This window comes from Hypomesus transpacificus, chromosome 10 (assembly GCF_021917145.1).
Source record: "Hypomesus transpacificus isolate Combined female chromosome 10, fHypTra1, whole genome shotgun sequence".
Taxonomy (NCBI): Eukaryota; Metazoa; Chordata; class Actinopteri; order Osmeriformes; family Osmeridae; genus Hypomesus; species Hypomesus transpacificus.
The window spans coordinates 12,578,336-12,597,885 of record NC_061069.1 but is presented as its reverse complement, the minus strand read 5'-3'; the positions used below and the strand labels follow the sequence as shown (position 1 = coordinate 12,597,885).

Genomic DNA, 19,550 nt, shown 5'->3' with positions numbered 1-19,550 from the left:
CTTAATGACTGAAGTAATGGTTCATCTTTTGACTCATCCCGCTAACTTCCAAGACCCATCCACTATCTCTGTTGTTACAGACCCTGATCACTCTGACTACTACATTCCAAAGAATTGGATCAAATAAATGTTTGAATATAACATTTTATCTCTCACCTCTTCTCCATTTTAGGCTTTTACCTATATTAAACACCAGAGGGCAGTGTTGTGATGTTTCAGTTACCAAAGTCTAGAACAACACTACACTCAACAGAACAAACCAAGATACATTTGGACACTTTCATGTTATATACAGTAGGCCTATGTTATGCTGTGACACTGGATCTCAGTTACATTTGGACACTTTCATGTTATATACAGTAGGCCTATGTTATGCTGTGACACTGGATCTCAGTTATGGATGTATTTCAATTCCAGGTGCATCTCAATTCTGGGTGTATCTACATTCAGTGTAGAATTTGTTACGGCGGTTGCTGAGTCGTAGACCAATATGGTAACAAAAGGTTAGCGAGGTTTGCAAACACAGCCACAAACCACAAGATATAGGCCTACCGTTCAGTGCCCGTGTCTTTCACAGCACGAGATCGCTGTTTACGGGCAGTTTATGAATAGTCCTATGTGTTGCCTCGCTCTGCAAGTGTGCACTAATGTATTACTTGCAGAAGGTGTAAACTGTGAAACTTTTCAAACCGTAAAACGGTGAGTTTTGGAAACCACAAACACCTCTTCCTGCATCATGGTAGCTAAGCCTAAATTCCACACATAACTTAGCTACCCATTTAGACACGTGCATCTCTCTTTGTAAATATGTATAGACCTACATACCCTAAAATGTGCTTATGCAGTTTATACATTCCAAACTTAAAAATAAATTACATTTTAATTTGATATGCTCGCCGTTTGGTTTTAGTTGGTCCAAATATATTTGGAAAGGCTCAATAATGACTTAGTCTTTCAAAAGATTAAATGCAGAATATCATGCATTGGAATGGACAAATTCAACTATTTAGCACTTTTAAGACACGGAGCTTTGCTATAGATTTGCTGGTTAGCAGATCTCGTAGTCTGCAACACTTATTATTCAGCCTTGACGTGTTCAAAGTCTTTCCTGGTGAAGTAATGTAGGCATGTAGACCTGCAGTGCCAGTAAAATAAATGATCTTGAGGGCGATGACATCATCACTGCTTCCTTCAGCCGAGGGAGGGCACACGTTCGCACAGCAGCTGTGAGATCACAAGCCATTACGCAGCAGGCTATACTATAGGCGTGCACTAACTTGTAAAGTCTGTAGATTACTGTTCTCAGATGCCCTGGACTGCTTTAAAATCACAAATGTATCATTTGAAGGGTTGAAACGGTTTCCGTTCTGCACGCAGGAAGCAAACATGGGTTTGAGCGATGAGATCTAAAGTAGTTTGGAAAGCTATGATTCAAATCATACGCAAAGTACGACAGTAGAAATGGTGTAAGTGCGTGTGTAGGTCAGTGTGCGCAGATACACATATGCATGCATGAGTTTGTGTGTATACACTTGCTGTACACATACCTGTATATGGGACAGCTGTTCCTGGTCTGCCACCTGTTCTGTGGGCTTCATTCACTGTCTTATCAGATCTGCATTACTCAAAACATTAGTCATAATGATAGTTACATCTCTTATCAACAGCTCCGAGCTGGATGTTAATCAGACATGTCTATGTACAGCGTCACAAAATACACACCACACTCCTCTGAGCAATAGATAATGTTTCTAAGGACAGCCTTAGTACTTGAGGTGTCCATCCTCATGATTCAGTTCACCATCATGAGTCCTCTGTGTCTGTGACACATGCTCCTCTCTCTCCCCCTCCTCTGTCTGTCTGTGTCTGTCTGTCTCTGTGTCTGTCTGTCTCTCTTTCCCTGTCTCTGTGTCTGTCTGTCTGTCTGTCTGTCTGTCTGTCTCTCTCTCTCTCTCTCTCTCTCTCTCTCTCTCTCTCTCTCTCTCTGTGTGTCTGTCTCTCTCCCCATCCACCTATTTCTCCACCAGTGTGTCTCTATCTGTCTCTAACCCAGTGTGTGTACGTTTTTCCATCTTTATCTACCTGTAACCAGAATAGCCTACCTATGTGTACTGTGTGTGTGTGCGTGCGTGTTTCAGTATGTGTTTTTGATTGTGTGAGCCAACTAATTGTTACCGGGGCAGTTATCAAGCTTACCATCCCTTATTTATCAAAGGTGAGACGCAATGCAAGTTCGTTTCTGATCTCGAGCCCTCGAAGTGCATTTGGCGTTTCCGGTGTGGGCGGGTCCAGATTGGGAGAGGGGGAGGACTCTCCTCACCCACTTTTTTGAAGGAAAAAGACTCGCCTCGAGACAACTTTAACGTGCGGGCGAGCTGGACTCTGTGCCCAAGTCAGGTTTTCTAGGCTCTCCTTTTTGTCGAAATCTGTTAGTTTTTTTTCCATTTTCATTTTTCCAGACGTCCTTTTAAAAGGATACAACATCACACCATTGGTACGGTGAAGCGTTTGTCTTGCTGAAAAAAAAGCAATAGAAGTAGCGGACTAGCCCAATATCGTCGGCGTGTCAAAATAGTTTTTTCCGTAAAAGAGATATTTTGTCGCTGCAAATGTTACTCTGAATCCGTTCACAAGGATAAACGAGAAAAGGCTTTGCCAAGGTAGGTCACTTGTCATTTATTTAACCCAGTATTGCTTTACAATGTATTTCACAAAAGGCATAAGAAAGTCTGTACGAGCAACTTAGGGTGGGGATATCTCGCAGGCGAGACGATGAGTGAGTAGACGTTCTGTGTCAGTTCAACTTACACTTTACAAAAATATTTTTTCCTATTTTTGTTTTAAGGAGATACATTTACGAAATCCCAGAACGGTTAGGTTGTAAGGCTCATGGCTGAAAGGTGACCATTAGACCAGCTGTCCACTTTAGGCTATAAAGACCGGGGTAGGCCTTGTTCGGCGGTCCTGTTGGGGAGTTTAATGGAGTCTTTGTACAGCTCTCAAGCAGTCTGAGTCTGTCACAACCAAGCTTGTGTCTACGAATGACCGATCACATCTGTATGCTTGAAGGCCCCACGTTATAACAAGTCGAACGCTCGTTGTGAAGTTGCACCCTATTGTTCATGTTGAGATCTCTGCCCCCCCCCCCCCCCCCCCCTACTCCCCCACAGTCATTTTGTTCCGCAAAAGATAAAGTTGTCAAATAACTGGTAAATATAGTCCAGTGTATCTGCTTTAATACGAGCCAGAATTATCACAAATTGTAACTTTTACAGGGAGAACAGGACCCAAGTTTAATATTCAGATACTGGCCAAGGAGGTCAAAAGATGTTATCCACATCTAGCATGGCCATTAAAATACTTAAACATCAGTGTGCGCAAAAACGGAAATAAGAATTGAATTTGACTTCTGTTCAAGATATATATGTAGCCTGTTGGCCTACCGCTGCGTCTGGAGCATTGCCATTGCGTAAACATGTAGAGCTAGACCTAGCATGATGAATCTTGTCTACGATGTATTTCCTGTTAGAACTGCATCGCTCCAGGCTGCATTTTTCCTCTAGAAACTCTCAGGCCAGATCGGGCATGCTGGTTGGCAAAACTGCACTGTTAAGATTTTGAGTCATGTTTGCGATATATACATGTAGACAAAGTCCTAATTCGGCCATTCGAAATGATTAGGCGTATGTTTGGGCCTTTCATATCTTAAACTTAAATTGCATCAACATAGTAGGTTAAGTGTTTATCCCTGACTTTGATCTCTCTCGCACACACACACACACACACACACACACACACACACACACACACACACACACACACACACACACACACACACACACACACACACACACACACACACACACACACACACACACACACACAAGACACAGTGCTTATTACACTCTTTAGTGTAGGTTTCCAAGTAGCAGCCTGTACAGAGTCTACAGGACGGATATGGTACGAGGTGGTCTCCAAACGCTTCGTGAGTCACTTCCCTTAGCAACTCTGTTATGGCTTGGTAACAATTGGTCAGCGCTAGCTAGGAGAGTCCATTGTGCTGATTAGTCAGTGCGTCCGACCCTGAAGTTGTCCTCCTCACTCGACACAACGCCTTCCTCTTCTGCCTTTGATCTGTGACTCATGGTTTACAGGTACGGCATTAGAACAGTGTTGACAATAAGTGGTCCTTCCAAAATGGGTTGTTGGTGACTCATGACTCATTCGGCTTCTCTGGGCTGTGTGGAGGGGTGGAAAGTTCTGGAACATTTTGGGGGTATATTAGTTTGGAATGTGTTGTCTCATTTTCTGAGCAAGGACAGGCTGAGATCAGTGACTCTTGAGAGAAGGAACATGGATCTTGGGGGGGAAGAACGGAGTCAGATGGTTGAGTGGTTAGGGAATCGGGCTAGTAATCTGAAGGTTGCCAGATCGATGCCCGGCCGTGCCAAATGACGTTGTGTCCTTGGGCAAGGCACTTCACCCTACTTGCCTCGGGGGGAATGTCCCTGTACCTACTGTAAGTCGCTCTGGATAAGAGCGTCTGCTAAATGACTAAATGTAAATGTAAAAAACTGAGTCACAGAAAGAGAAGCACAAGCTGATTCCTGCTGTGGGATTTGTGTTTTGTGGACTGGAAGAGTGACTTCAGATTTCACAAGTGAAATGTTGGGATGTGTGTTGAATGAGGAATATCGTACGCTGTCAGCAAAAAGAGGGTCGGACTGAAAGTATCCTGTATGAAAAATTCTGTCAGGCATTCCAACTCTCAACCTGGGTTTCCTTTTTTCAAAGTGTAGCGTTTGTTTGGGGGAGGGGGGGGGTTCCCTTCCATATCCATCTACATTCTACATCCTTGTATCCAGTCAACGCAGGCTCCACAGCACAGTTAATTAAGGAAATGGACGCCGCCATGCCCTTCTAGGCTGTTAGGGGAGCTAATGGACAGAGGAGAGGGAGAGGAGGGAGGGAGGGAAGGAAGATTTAATGGAAGGACTCTGACTTACACTAGCAGGTGGGGGTGGGGGGAAGGGTGTTCAGAATCTCTACTGGACAGACAGCCGCAACAATGCAGTCGTGTGTTTTGTAAGCGCTCTCATCTCATTAGAGTCTCATGTCGTCAAACGTCAAAGAGCTGCCTGATGGCTGTTTGGTCTCTGGGTCTGATATGTGTGTGTGTGTTTATTCGCTGTGCAAAAGTCTTAGGTAAAAATGTCAATAGTAGAGCAAAAATGCATGAAATAATGAAACTAAAAGATTGAGATTGTGAACCAATAAATATTTAAGATATTTTTTTGTCGAAAAAATCTTAGGTTCTTAAGACTTCTGCACTAAGGCTTCTATATTATATAGGTCTAGGCTGACACTTCAATGGTGTTGCTGTTTCTGCTTGTATCGAGACCAGCATTAACTTGTCCCTTCCTACTGATCATTCAGCCCTGCTATGCAAGCTGGCTGGCATGTGATCAAAGAAGAAACGAGCTGACAGAAGATGTATATTCTGCATGAAGAGAGCTAAGGAAACATAGTGTGAGCGAGCTAAGTAGGTGAGACATTTGCTTGCTAGAAGACTTTGGAGGCGTGTCGGTTGTGGCTATCTAACCTCTTCTGCTTTTCTCTGATGTTGTTGTGGTGCACCGCTGTGGGGGGGTGTATCTGATACTGAGCTTCAGAGCTGGAGCCTGAGAGACCAGGCCTGTACGGCTCCTTCCTCATATAGGGTGCACTCAACTGTGTGTCCAGAAAGAGTATCTTAGATCAGCAAAACATCAGCGAGCCCATATTTCTCGATGGCTAGGGTGATGAAAAATGGTCCCCAAGGACTAGATTGGTCGAGAGTGATCACAAGATGATCGCGGGGCATGTTCACACTAAGTCTGGGTTTATGTCCTGTATTACCAAAGCCGTTTTCAGAATCAAGATATGCCGTGTTGATGGTTGTAACTGCTGCTCCTTGTGTGGCTGCGCCTTGGGTACATGTCACGCTTGTTGTTTTGCTGTTTGAGTTGTAGTACTGTGAGGCCACAGATGTGAAGGATACTGTGCAAAATCACCACGATGAAATGTAGTCTAAACTACAGTTGCTCTTCTCACAAAAGCGCTACAGAATGTTGTGCTGTTTAACCACCAAACTCTTGAGTCTTGTCTCAGGGATTTCGAGGGTGGTATTTCATTTCCATATTTTTAAAACATGAGTCGTGACAAGTCAGTCCTGTAATTAATCGACTTGCTCTCATGTGAAACTCCTGGTTTTGAGTGCGTCTGAAATTTTTTTTTTCACAAGGGGAAAATCCCACGATGGATGCAAAGCTTTGTCTCCGCCAACATCGAGAAGAATGAGATCAGGTACTTCGATGCCTTTTCTATGAGAAGGATATGCTAATACAATCCTATGGCTTTCTCTTTTCTCTGCACACTTAAAAAGTTCAGACACACAGGGCAGAGCATGAATACAAGCATTTCACTAGACAACTAGACCTGTCTTGGGTGGAATGTTTGGTGAATTTACATGACAGAGCCATGCTCCATGCTTGTGTCTCCAAGGCATGCTGTTAAATCAAACCCTCGGAGCAAACTGTCCGCCGCCAACATGCTGCCGACCGTGGCGCGGATTAAGCCACCTTTGACCCCCCCCTAGACTGTGACTTGTGGCGGAAACCATGGGGTTGGGCGGAAGAGATTGTTGGAATTCAGAAGGATCCTGTTGCTTTCGTTGGGTCGGACCATGTTTCTTTGGTAAATTTGCGTTTGAATTTTTTTTTTATTGTTGTTATTTCAGTCAGTAAATCTTGTGCTATCTGTAAATAGGTAGTCAGGTGGTTGAGCGGTTAGGGAATCGGGCTAGTATTCTGAAGGTTGCCAGTTTGATTCCCGGCTGTGCCCAATGACGTTGTCATCACCCTACTTGCCTCGGGGGGAATGTCCCTGTACTTACTGTAAGTCGCTCTGGATAAGAGCGTCTGCTAAATGACTCCATGTAAATCCAGAGCTGAAGAGAGTTTGGTACCAGGAGATACACTGAGCCTTGGTGGGGTCAGTATTTACACAGCGACCGCGAGAATGAAAGGTTGTTGTGCCAACTGCAGAGGCTACAGCTGCAGAGACTAACTTCTGCTCCTGCAGGCCGTGACCATACAAAGCCATGATTAGGGCCTGGTTTATTCACACTTCTATAAATATTAGGCTCTGGCACATTTCACAAAAGCATCTATCCACACTCTTGAGTTCATCTCTCTGAAAGTTGAAGTCTTGTCTGAAACCTGAGGTACAACAGTACCACAAGGTTTTATAAACAAGTTTTAGCGTCACCATTTGAAAACTGGGTCAGATGGCTGAGCAGTTAGGGAGTCGGGCTATTAATCAGAAGGTTGCCGGTTCGATTCCTTACTGTAAGTCGCTCTGGATAAGAGCGTCTGCTAAATGACTAAATGTAAACAAGTTCCCTTTTTCTGTCTTTCTTCACAATCCCCTTCTGTCGTCACTCTCCAAGCGGCCGTACGAGTCATGACTGAATCTGCTGGGCTGAGATCACAAACTGTTTCCTGTGACTGATTCACAGCTTGGGGTGCAACTGATATCTCCTCCCTCATATGCTGGCTCTGGTCCAGCCTGGGTCATGGTTTCCCATGAAGAGAGAGAGAGAGAGAGGGAGGGAGGATTTCGCTAACCGCCGACTGGGAAAGACCGTCCAGCTGCTCGGCACATTGGAACATATTGGAAACATTCAAGTCCTAGTTGTCCATTTGAGATGTTATGTTTTTGTTAAATGTGCTCTTCAGTCTGTCGACCTCTCTCTGTTATCATCAACATAGCACGGCCCATATCGACGTATTGGCCCACAGTTTCACTGTTCCAGTTTCATCTTGCTGTAGAGTTAGTTAGATAAACATCTGTTCCTACACTTCTCCGCCCTGGCTACTTATCAGTTCAGGGGTCTTGGAAGAGAGGGAGAAGTTGCGTTGACGATGTTTGGTCCTGGGGGTCTGTTTAACTACAGATAGCCCCCTGTGGGTAACTGTCAGTTTGAGCAACGGAAGGGGGTTGACAAAGTTATCTTGTCCTGGGAGTTTTTCCTTGTCTTCCTTGAGAATTTAGGTTGGTTTGGGTTCAATTCTGTGATTTGTATGTGAGGCCCTCAGTGACACTGCTTGTAGAAAGGTCCATACAAATATATTTGATTTGATTTTGACGGTGAACTCCCCTTTTAGTTTAGTGCTCTGTACAGAAGATACCCTGAGCTGTAAACAAAGATGGAAGGTAAGGAATGTTGGGAGGAGCCTTCAAGTTGAGAGACTGGAATTGCAATTGGTGTGGGGTACGACATCTTCCAACTGCTGTCTCTTCCTTAATCTTTTTGTAAGTTAGAATCAATTCTCAAAGCTTTTGGTTAAGTTTGACATGGTCGTTTTGTGTGCTTTTAAAATGTGGTTAGTAATGGCTAGCAGGCCTAGCCGCTATGCATGGTGTTTTCTGTGGTGCAGGCTGTTCTGAGGCCTTGCTCCTCCAACTGATCCTGTACGAGTGTACTTTACGCCACCCATAAGTTGATAGTAAACTATTTGATCAAATAAATAGGGGTAATTTGTCATTGATTGGTCATTATTCTGTGTGAACTGAATGTGCTGTCTTAAACAAATATTGGCACTAAAAATGATTTAGTAAGATGGACTTTATTACATTATGGTTTTGCTGCATTTATCATTCAACGGTGTGTCTCGTTCATAAACAAATTCCAGTCGCTCACATGTTTGTGTTCACACAAGTGAACACATCCGAATATGGCTTTTTCAGAACACGAGCTGGTGCTTGTCAGGGGTTATTTCTTCATCTTAATAAAGAGCAACTCTGCTTTAAACACTTTGTTTATCTTACCGGGGAGGGTAGTGGTCATGGTCCACATTCTCCAAGTGTCTCAGAGTCTCTCTGCTCCCGGAGCCACGGTCAAACAGACTAATCTGATCCTGGATCAGCTTTCCTCGCCGTGCTGATCTGGGAGGGAATTCACAGGAAGTGTGTCATCTGGGGTGTGGGGAGGACAGAGGGGGAGGCATGTAACTGCCTGACCAAATAGGGGAGCAGACACAGACATACATATCTCTTTCTTCTAAGGAGCTGTGTTCTTGTCTAGATCCTTGTATAGACTCTATACTCTATACTATAGAAGATCAACAATCATGGCTGTTTTTCAGGTGTTGTCAGACACAGACTATAGCATCAGACCTGAAGATTTGAGATGCTTCATAAGGTTGCGTGGACAAAACAATCTTCCCTGTGAATTAGTTATATATTATTTAGCTTGATTTTTAACTTAAATAGGGGGGGGGGGGACTTCCTCTTGTATGTACAGTAGATGTCCTGACATCACATCCTGCTTTTTGTTCATTAGAAGTCAAGTTCACTAGGATCAGAGATTCAAAAGTAAACTGTGAAAGTGGTTTATTGTGAAGGTGAAATTCAGTTTTGCACACAACAAAAACGTGTTAAACCCCATTGTGCTTGTGATGTAACCAACAAAGAGTTGACTTTACAATGTGCATGTGTCTTAGAGGAAAGCCTCCATGTAAATAGTCTGTGTACCACACCTCTTTCACACTTCAGTTCACATCGTCTCAGTTGATCAGCACGTCTCCTCAGCGCAGAAAGATCTGAAAAGACACGATCGTGGTCTTCTCTCAGTGAGTGCAGTCGTTCATCGCTCACTTCTTTTACTCTTTTGTCCCGTTCCAGATGGATCTGAGGGTACTGTGTGTAGCAGCGTTACTAGGCGTCTTCTCCTGCCGTGCACAACAAGGTAAGGTCTGGCTATTCTCACACTATCATAGGATTTCTTCCATTCTGATGCTTCAAATATCAGGGGTCCTCACTCCGTACTCACCAAAACAGCTAGTCTTGTACCACTTGTAGAACTATGTATATATACTATCTATATGTGTGCTGTGTGTATATATAGTATGTACTACAGTGTGACTTTTAGTTCAGGAGGAAGCCATGCTGACTCTGTGGTATGGACCCACCCTGAAACCTTCAGTACAGCCCAACTGTCAAACTGGATGACTCGGAAGAAATACAACTGAATAGATCTGCGAAATAGCTTGTTTTATTTCTGTATTTTTATGACATATAAATGTTTGGGGACAAAACTCACAGAATGTGTTGACTGTCTTTCAGAGGGCAGTGACTGCATCAAGGCCAATGCCCAGTCGTGTGGGGAATGCATCCAAGTCTCTGAGAAATGTGGCTGGTGTACTGATGCCGTGAGTTCACGTTCACAACGAACTGTCGTCCATGTCTCCTGCTTTCATCTTTGCATCCTTGCAAAGTGCTTACAGTAGCTTTATTTTGATTTTAAAGACAAGTTGGTACTTCACATGAAATTCTAGGGTACATTTATGCAAGCACTGCCGGCAGAGAAGATTGAAAAGAAATCCATGATTCATGTAACGGCCTACATAGCTAGGAAACAGCTTCCTCACATGTCTAGACTTCTCTTTATCCCAAAATCAACAGGGAAGGAACAGCGAGGATGCCCGTTAGGCAGTTATTTTGTTCTTGCAAGTGTTCAAGTTCCTTAAAGGAATAAAAAAGCCACTCAAATGTCTAGTGCCCGGTCCAACCCTGGATAAACTGTGTTCTGTATCAGAAGAGCAAGAAAGCCTCTCGTTCCAGCTCAGTGTGCCATGTTAAAGAATGTGGTCTAAGAGGCATTTTTATATAGACTAGTCACATTGTCTCCCAGAGAATCCCTGCCTTGTGAGGCATCATGTGCGTCTAATCTATGCTCAGAAGGAGCTGTGTTGGTCACCTGTTACTTCATCATTACTTATAGAGTAGACTAGACTGTTGGAAGCTGGTTTGCATTTATTGACGCTAAATTCAGCTCTCCTGTAGAGAAGCCATCAGCATACACACACACACACACACAAACACACACACACACAAACACGAGTAACAGTTGACAGGCACAAAACCACACCTGTTCATGGGTGTTTATTTATATTATGCACTTGAAAATCTACAATGCTCCACAACAATATCACTACTACAAGTTGTTTTTACACTAATAAATATACTTTTTTTAGATGTTGAATTGAGTCGCTCCCATCGCTCAAACCTTTTGTTGTGTCTCCGCAGACCTTCCTGAAGCAGGGAGAGGCCAAATCAGCTCGCTGTGACGACCTAGAGTCCTTGACCAAGAAAGGCTGCGTGGTCACCAAGATCGAAAACCCCCGGGGAGAGACGACCATCCAAACCAACAAGCCCGTCACCAACCGAGGCAACAAGGACCTGTCTGTGAAGATGGACACCAACCAGATCACCCAGATCCAGCCCCAGAAGCTCTCTCTCAAGCTGCGCTCTGGTACGCTCGCTCACTCCTTAGACCCCGGGGGCTCCACCCCGGGGGCTCCACCCCCTGTTTCTGGAGAGCTGCCTTCCTGTCGTTTTCTGCCCCCAAGCCCTAATCTAGCACACCTGTTGACTCAGGTTAGTTAGGACTGGGATTCGGAGCAGAAACGCACAGGTAAAACTTCAGAAGCACGATTAGGGAGGTTAGGCCGTGTTAAGTAGTACTGCTTCAAGTAGCCTGGGATGACAAATGCACAAATTCGGTCATTCAGACCAAATATTTTCGTCACCCATCTTGAAGAAAAGAACATGCATCACAATATAGATGTTTATAAGTTTGTGGTTTTTTGTTAGATGACGTATTGTGAGCTACAAGAGCTTTTATTTATGATTGATTATTTTATTTTTTTCCCCAACATACCACACATGAAGTTGATGACAGGGTCTTGAACCGTCCAATGAGAGCGTCCATTCATGAACTCTGTTCTTCCTGTCACCAGGTGAGCCCCAGACCTTCTCTCTGAAGTTCAAACGTGCGGAGGATTACCCCATCGACCTGTACTACCTCATGGACCTGTCCTACTCCATGAAGGACGATCTGGACAACGTCAAGAACCTGGGAACCGCCCTCATGAACGAAATGAAAGAGATCACCTCGGACTTCAGGATTGGTGAGAAAATCAGTCCGTTATGTCAGTCGATCGCGTCATAATAGATGGATCCAAACCATTAATGAAAACACACACCAAAACGCGCAACCAACACTATACCATGAACGTACATACATATAGGGGGATGGGTATATTTGGATGAAAGCCTCATTTAAAAAGGACCACATTCTCTACGCACCAGGCTTCGGCTCGTTTGTGGAGAAGACGGTGATGCCGTACATCAGCACCACCCCGGCCCGGCTTCTGAACCCGTGCACCAGCAACCAGAACTGCACCAGCCCCTTCAGCTACAAGAACGTGCTGAAGCTCACCCAGAAGGGCGAGGAGTTCAACAAGCTGGTCAGCGAGCAGCAGATCTCAGGGAACCTGGACTCCCCTGAGGGGGGCTTCGACGCCATCATGCAGGTGGCAGTCTGCGGGGTGAGTCACATGGGGAGGCGGGAGGCCTCTACACGGGCAGCCTCGCCGCGGGCAGCCTCGCCACGGGCAGCCTCGCCACGGGCAGCCTCGCCACGGGCAGCCTCGCCACAGGCAGCAAGAGCTCGGTAGTGAACTTAGTGATACTAATGTGGAACCGTGTCATGTGAAGTTGTCGTCGACGGAGTTGGGTTTTTAAACAAGCCGTCTCCTCCTCCTTGCCCCACTCATCATCTTCCTCCTCCTCCTCACAGGAACAGATAGGCTGGAGGAACGTCACCCGCCTGTTGGTGTTCTCCACCGACGCTGGGTTCCACTTCGCTGGAGACGGCAAGCTAGGCGGCATCGTGCTTCCCAACGATGGGAAGTGCCACATGGAGAACAACATGTACACCATGAGCCACTACTACGTATGTGCTTGACGTGCCTCTGTGTCTTCCTGTGAAGTGTACACACCACTACATTTGTGGTTTCATTCATATGGGCCATACAAATACAATTGTATTTGATTTGACGCCAGTTTGTTTCATGTTTTGTATACCCGGAGCCACATTGGACAGCTTGTGTTCCTTTGTATGTGAAGTATGCTGTTATTGTTTTGACTTACAACACTGGTTCTACTCGCTCATCCACAGGACTATCCTTCGATAGCCCATCTGGTTCAGAAGCTCAGCGATAACAACATTCAGACTATTTTTGCTATTACTGAAGAATTCCAGCCTGTTTACAAGGTATGGTGTGTGTGGGTGGGGGTGTGGGTGTGGGGGAGGGTTGTGGTTCATGCTTCAGTACCAAGATAAACATGAAGTCATGTTTGATCTCACCCTCTTGTAGGAACTGAAAAACCTCATTCCCAAGTCCGCCGTGGGAACTCTGTCCTCAAACTCCAGCAACGTGATCAAACTCATCATCGACGCTTACAACGTGAGCTGGTTTTGCTACATTTGCATTTGAACATTGATTCATTTAGTAGAGTCTTCTATCCACAGTGTTGTACAAAAAAACTACTGCATACAGCAGCTAAACAAGGACAGTATTCAGGCCTTGTCGTTTAGTACTGACTAGAATGGGACCACCCCTGTTGCCTTCACACATTTACATGTTTCTTCGTCTGTGCCTGTTAGTCTTTGTCGTCTGAAGTCATCCTGGAGAACAGCAAGCTGCCGGAGGGTGTGTCCATTCAGTTCAAGTCCATCTGCAAGAACGGCGTTGTCGGAACAGGGGAGGACGGCAGGAAATGCTCCAACATCTCCATCGGCGACGAGGTAAGGCAAACAGCCGCCGCCCACACACACACACCCAGCTTCGACTGTGTCGTCGAGAGAAGCCGCCCACACACACACACCCAGCTTCGGCTGTGTCGTCGAGAGAAGCCGCCCACACACACACACCCAGCTTCGGCTGTGTCGTCGAGAGAAGCCGCCCACACACACACCCAGCTTCGGCTGTGTCGTCGAGAGAAGTCGCACACACACCCAGCTTCGGCTGTGTCGTCGAGAGAAGCCGCACACACACCCAGCTTCGGCTGTGTCGTCGAGAGAAGCTTCCGTCTGTGCAGTCCACCACGCATGCGTTAAATCACCGGGAAAAAAAGAGTTCAAGTGAGATGAAGATGTATCCTCCTCCCTCCCAGGTGTCCTTTGAGATCGGCATCACCTCCACCAAGTGTCCGTCCGATATCAAACCAACCACCGTGAAGATCAGGCCCCTGGGATTCAACGAGGACGTGGAGATCGAGCTCAACTTCATCTGCGAGTGCGAGTGCCACGACCACGGGGAGGCCAACAGCACCAACTGCCACAACGGCAACGGCACCTTCGAGTGTGGAGCCTGCAGGTACAGTCCTCCTCCTGCCTTACACCTGACGCGTTGGATGAAAGGGTCCGCTGAGTGCGGCTACTGTGTTGACGTTTACTGCCCTTGAGCTGTATCCATCCCACATGCTAAATGATCCTACCCACCCTCCCCTCCCTCCACCCTCACCTCTACCCCACCCATCCTTCCTGTGCCCCACTCTTTGCTCCCTCCCTCTACCCTTCTCCACCCCCCTCTCCCTGCCACCTTCCCCTCCCTTCCCCCTGCCCCTCTCCCTGTCACCTTCCCCCACTCTCCCGTCCCTTCCTCTCTCTCCACCTTCCCCTCCCTTCCCCATGCCCCCCTCCCTCCTCTCGCTCTACCTTCCTCTCCCTGCCACCATCGGTCTCAGGTGTAACGAGGGCAGGATCGGGCGTCTGTGTGAGTGCAGCACAGACGAGGTGAGGACTGACGACTTGGACGCCAACTGCCGCAAGGACAACGGCACGGACATCTGCAGCAACAACGGAGACTGCGTGTGTGGAACCTGCGAGTGCAAGAAGAGGGAGAACCCTGAGGAACGCTACAGCGGAAAGTTCTGCGAGTGTGACAACTTCAACTGTGACCGCTCCAACAACAAGCTGTGTGGAGGTAACGCTTCCTCCTTGCCTGTCATTTGATTAATTTTTATAAAACAAAATATACAGCATATTGTCATTAACAATTTTTCAGTGGAGGATGTACAATACAAATGTTGGTTCTGGCAGTTGGTTTGATCTTTCTTTTGTTTCATCAGAAAGTAACTCATAGATTGATTTAATAGTGTTTATTGCCCCCCCCCCCCCCCCAAAAAAGAAAAATGACAGATATACAAAATACACAAAATGAGTCATGGTGCTAATATAAAAGCCTCAAGTAATAATCCAGAGTAAGGCCAGTCAGAGATGCAACCCTCCACAATCTGCTCTCAGGTCACGGCCGCTGCGAGTGCAGGATGTGTATCTGCGACGCTAACTACACGGGCAGCGCCTGCGACTGCTCCCTGGACACCTCCACCTGCCTGGCAGCCAACAAGCAGATCTGTAACGGGCGGGGAACCTGCGAGTGTGGCATCTGCAAGTGTACAGACCCCAAGTTCCAGGGCCCCACCTGCGAGACCTGCCCCACCTGCCCTGGAGTCTGCACCGAGCACAAGTGAGCTAGAACCAGACACACGGGGGGGGATTGTATTGTTTGTCAACCAGAGTCCAGTGTTGTGTTTGCGTTAATAACATTCCACTCGCAGCTGAGGATGTATATTATCCATCTCTGCTGCTTGTTAGATTTGTTGATGCTCTTTGGGGGGGGAATTATTTCTGCTTATATTATATAGACATTTTGTGACGCTGTTCTCAGATATTTTAGCTGTTTTTTTTATTTTTTTTATAAGGAGGTATATTATGAAGTGCTTGTGTGTGTGACTCGTCCGTCCTGCCTCACAGGGACTGTGTACAGTGCCAAGCCTTCGACACCGGAGAGAAGAAAGACACCTGCAAGAGGGACTGCAGTTACTTCAACATGATCCGCGTCAAGGACAAGCTGCCCCAGCCTGGGGACCAGAGCTACCCGCTGACCCACTGCAAGGAGCGCGACGCCAACGACTGCTGGTTCTACTTCACCTACGCCATCAGGAACGACACGGTCAAGGAGGTGTACGTGGTCGAGACTCTCGGTGAGGGCTGGTGCTGCTAAGCAGGGGCATTCTGGGATTATGAGTCACAAAGGAACTTGTGTGCGGTTATACACGCAAAACCTCTTGGAGTAAAGGCGAATGTGTTTCGGAATTGGATTGTTGATGTTGTTTTTTCCACCACTGACTGTCTGTTCACCCCTCTCTCTGTGTCCACCCCTTCCTCTCTGTCTCCGCCCTCTACCCAGAATGCCCGGCGGGCCCTGACATCATCCCCATCGTGGCGGGCGTGGTGGCGGGCATCGTGCTGATCGGTCTGGCCCTGCTGCTCATCTGGAAGCTGCTTATGATCATCCACGACCGCCGTGAGTTCGCCAAGTTCGAGAAGGAGAAGATGAACGCCAAGTGGGACACGGTACGTACAGGAGTCATTTAGCGCCCGCCCGTGGCGGGGAAACGCTGATGAAACAAAACGTACGTTTTGTAGAGGAAGGGAAGTGTTCTGACTTCGCCTCAGCTGTGCCTAAGTCTCGAGGTAGGAGATTCTGTCCTCAAATGTGATACACATCCTCCTAAATACGATCAAGGGTTTGAGTAATCCTGCTTTGCTTCCTTGGGGCCAAACCTTAAGAAGATGACTGATGCTTATCAGTGTGGCCTGCAAAGACCAGGAAGGCTGGCTGTTAGGCCCGTGTGGTTTATATCCTTTTCTCAGTTTCCACCTCATGCCATCCAGCAGTTGTATCACAGGAACAGAAAGTGTTGGGACAGGGAGTGGCCTCACCCTGGCCACAGTAGCAGTGCTGCCACAGGTTGGTCAGACAGTGGTACTGCATGACCATATAAGGCAATAAAACAGAGAGCGAGAGAGAGCATTCTGGGTCTCTAGGAGTCTCAGTCCTCCTCCAGCTCCAGTGTTGCGTGTGAGAGTCATAACCATGGTATTCCAAGTTTTCAGTTGAGTGGTCTAGCTCTTGTGTTTGAAAGCAAGCATAGGTCAGGGAAGGGGAACTTAAATACAGAAGCCCTAGTCTCAAAACCAGGGGAAACGGCCTTTGGAGGTGAGAAATCGTAAAACAGAAGAAGAGTTTTTAACTCTGTTTCCTTTCTACTTCCTCATTTTGTTTCTTAAATTTCTTCCAACCGATTTTGTTACGTTTTTAAACTTTGGCAAAAGTCAGTAGCATCCTATCATCTTTTCAACTTTCATGATCTGTTTCCTTTCCTCCCTGTCTGTTTGTTGTTCCTCAAAACCCTCTGTCCTCAACGTAGCAAGAGAATCCCATTTACAAGAGCCCTATTAATAAGTTCCAGAATCCAAGCTATGGAAGCAAAGGCGCTGCCCTCTAATTCAGAAGTTTGTATTGCCTCCATCTTTCTCTCCTCCGGTTCTTGCATGCTCCTTTACCCTTTGGGAGTGCTTCATTGCCCGAGTTTTGCAACGTTTTGTGAGTAATATGTCCACCACACCCCTTATGTCACTCAGCGTTATTTGCAAGAATTCACAAAGATGAATCTTCTTTAGATATTGTTTTGGAGGTTAGTTTTCTTAAAAGGCCAAATTATTAGCCAATGAGGGATTTTTATGGTCCAGAGTTTAAGCCCAAACCATGAGATTTAATATAAAAAAACTTGTATTTCACTGCATGTTGTGGTGGTGTTCATAAGTTCCTTTTATAGGAGGCAGCTGAGAATTGTTCAGCTAGAGAAAGGTTCATTAGCTCTAGTGCATTTTTCTCTCCTGCCAGTTGTTTTTCTCATTGGTTTAGAAGTCGACTGTCACTGCTGACATTTAGGTTGTGTTTCGTATGAAGTGACACAGGCAAAGCTTTTAATGAGCGATCATGGAAAACACAAGACGTCTTCAGAGTCGGCCTGCACTGAAAACAAATGAATGATAACCGGTGTTGTGCAGTGTGCTTTTTGTGAAGTGTCTCTAATCCCATGACTCTCACAAGCGCTCACTCTTAAGCCAAACTGCTGGCTCACTCGCCCGGCCTGTCTCTCCTCTCTCTCCCAGGGGGAGAACCCCATCTACAAGAGCGCCGTCACAACCGTGGTCAACCCAAAATACGAGGGCAAATGATGGAGAAAGTCATCCATGTCATTACAACACTGTATGCAAAAGAATATGGAAGGACAGAAGAGGAAGTGGAAGAAGGTGGAGGAGGGCAAAAGAGGAGAGGGGGGGTTATATTTTGTATGATCACTCTTGTTTGTTTTTGTAGTCACCAAATGATAGCAGTGCATTTTGGCCACTATTTCATTGTTTTACTAACGTTTGTATTTTTGTTTTCTATGCATCATTTGGAATCTGTACAGTGTGTATAAACGTGGGTTTTTATTCAGATTTTTTTTTACATTTTCATTTTTTGGGGGGAAACTTGAGAGAATGTTTTTGAACTGATTTTAATTTGTTGCCACAGGACTCGCTGTTTTATTAAAGGACCAGTTGTGCTTTTTAGTTGAGTTTATGAAGCCATTTTGTTCTGTTGGTTTATGAGTCTTATGATGATCAGAGGACATGATATGTAGCGCCAACTGGTGATTGGGGACAGAATTTAATTGTGTACAGTAGTCTGTGTAAATACACATACTAGTCACATAATAGGTCTGAAAGAGAAGGTATGTTTCTTTGTTAATCTGAACAATCAATTGAAATGTTTCTTTGTCTAAACAACGGATGTCACGAACATTAATGCATGCAAAGTTATCAATGTAAAGATCCAGCAGGTTTAAAATGTTTAATTTTAAAAAAAGATCTCAGGTCCGTAATTCCTCATTACCAGCAAAGCCAAATATACCAAACATAACTGCCTTATCCAGGAACAAAATAAGTTTAAAGTGTTTTCTATGTTTTTTAGTCAAAGTGAATCCTGAAAAGGGGTTAATCTGATCTCTTGTGAATGAGAGGCAGGCTTTCTCTGTTCTGTTTCTAGTTTTCCCTTTCCTCTCCTTGTAGTGCAGATTACAGTGAACACATTCAGACATAAAGATCAGGGTTGAGAGGGAAGATCGACGATCTTCATTCAATTTCAAAATCTCCCACTTTACCTTACAAATCCCTTATTTTTAAGTGCCTTTTTGTTTCAACACTTTCACATTTGCCGAACACTATATGCCTGAATTGTATTTATTAAATAAAAACCCCAAACAAATTTCGCCAATATTGTTACATGGGTCGTGTGTTTTTACTTCAGGGGAAGGGTGTTGTAAAGCCCAGTACTGTTGTCGCCTTTGATCGTCTTATCAGTGTTTATGCCTTCAAACTCTCAGCTTACCTTCACAACTCACACCTGAAGGCTCCCCTTGTAATCTTTTAGAGATGTGCTACACTTTACCCTCACCTGGTAGTTTGTCAAATCCTCATACTTCCAGGATGTCCTGTGTTGAAACATCAAATGTGAAACGTTATGTTCCTACTGTATATGGATGGTTGGATATCTCTGTCAGCGAATGTCCTGGTAAGTGTGTGCCATACGGCTAAGTATAGCGAGGCCTTCTGTTGGAAAACTGGAGAGTATTCTGTTAGTGACATCGGGTCAACCAGCAGCTTTCTAGTCTGTATCTGACAGTTAAAGAGACATGCAGGCAGTTGTGGCAACCAAATATGTTTTTTTTTTTTATAATATTATTATCCACAACCACTATACAGC

General features: G+C 45.5%; 1 protein-coding gene across 1 annotated transcript; it reads left to right on the top strand.

The window, feature by feature from the left end:
• Positions 1-2,323: 2,323 nt before the first annotated feature.
• On the top strand, positions 2,324-19,061 carry LOC124472544 (integrin beta-1-like). Its single transcript, XM_047027464.1, has 16 exons — positions 2,324-2,660; positions 9,727-9,790; positions 10,168-10,253; positions 11,131-11,356; positions 11,844-12,014; positions 12,196-12,434; positions 12,686-12,841; positions 13,067-13,162; positions 13,266-13,355; positions 13,556-13,696; positions 14,065-14,267; positions 14,638-14,876; positions 15,197-15,419; positions 15,707-15,936; positions 16,143-16,309; positions 17,915-19,061. Exons 2-16 carry the CDS (start codon positions 9,727-9,729, stop codon positions 17,978-17,980), a joined length of 2,397 nt encoding a protein of 798 aa, XP_046883420.1. The 5' UTR covers positions 2,324-2,660; the 3' UTR covers positions 17,981-19,061.
• Positions 19,062-19,550: the final 489 nt, after the last annotated feature.

Excerpts from the sequence above, each read along its gene's own strand:
- LOC124472544 (XM_047027464.1), top strand. The coding sequence starts at position 9,727 with ATGGATCTGAGGGTACTGTGTGTAGCAGCGTTACTAGGCGTCTTCTCC. Across the intron at positions 10,254-11,130 it reads GTGGCTGGTGTACTGATGCC|ACCTTCCTGAAGCAGGGAGA; the intron begins GTGAGTTCACGT and ends GTGTCTCCGCAG. Across the intron at positions 12,435-12,685 it reads TGCAGGTGGCAGTCTGCGGG|GAACAGATAGGCTGGAGGAA; the intron begins GTGAGTCACATG and ends TCCTCCTCACAG.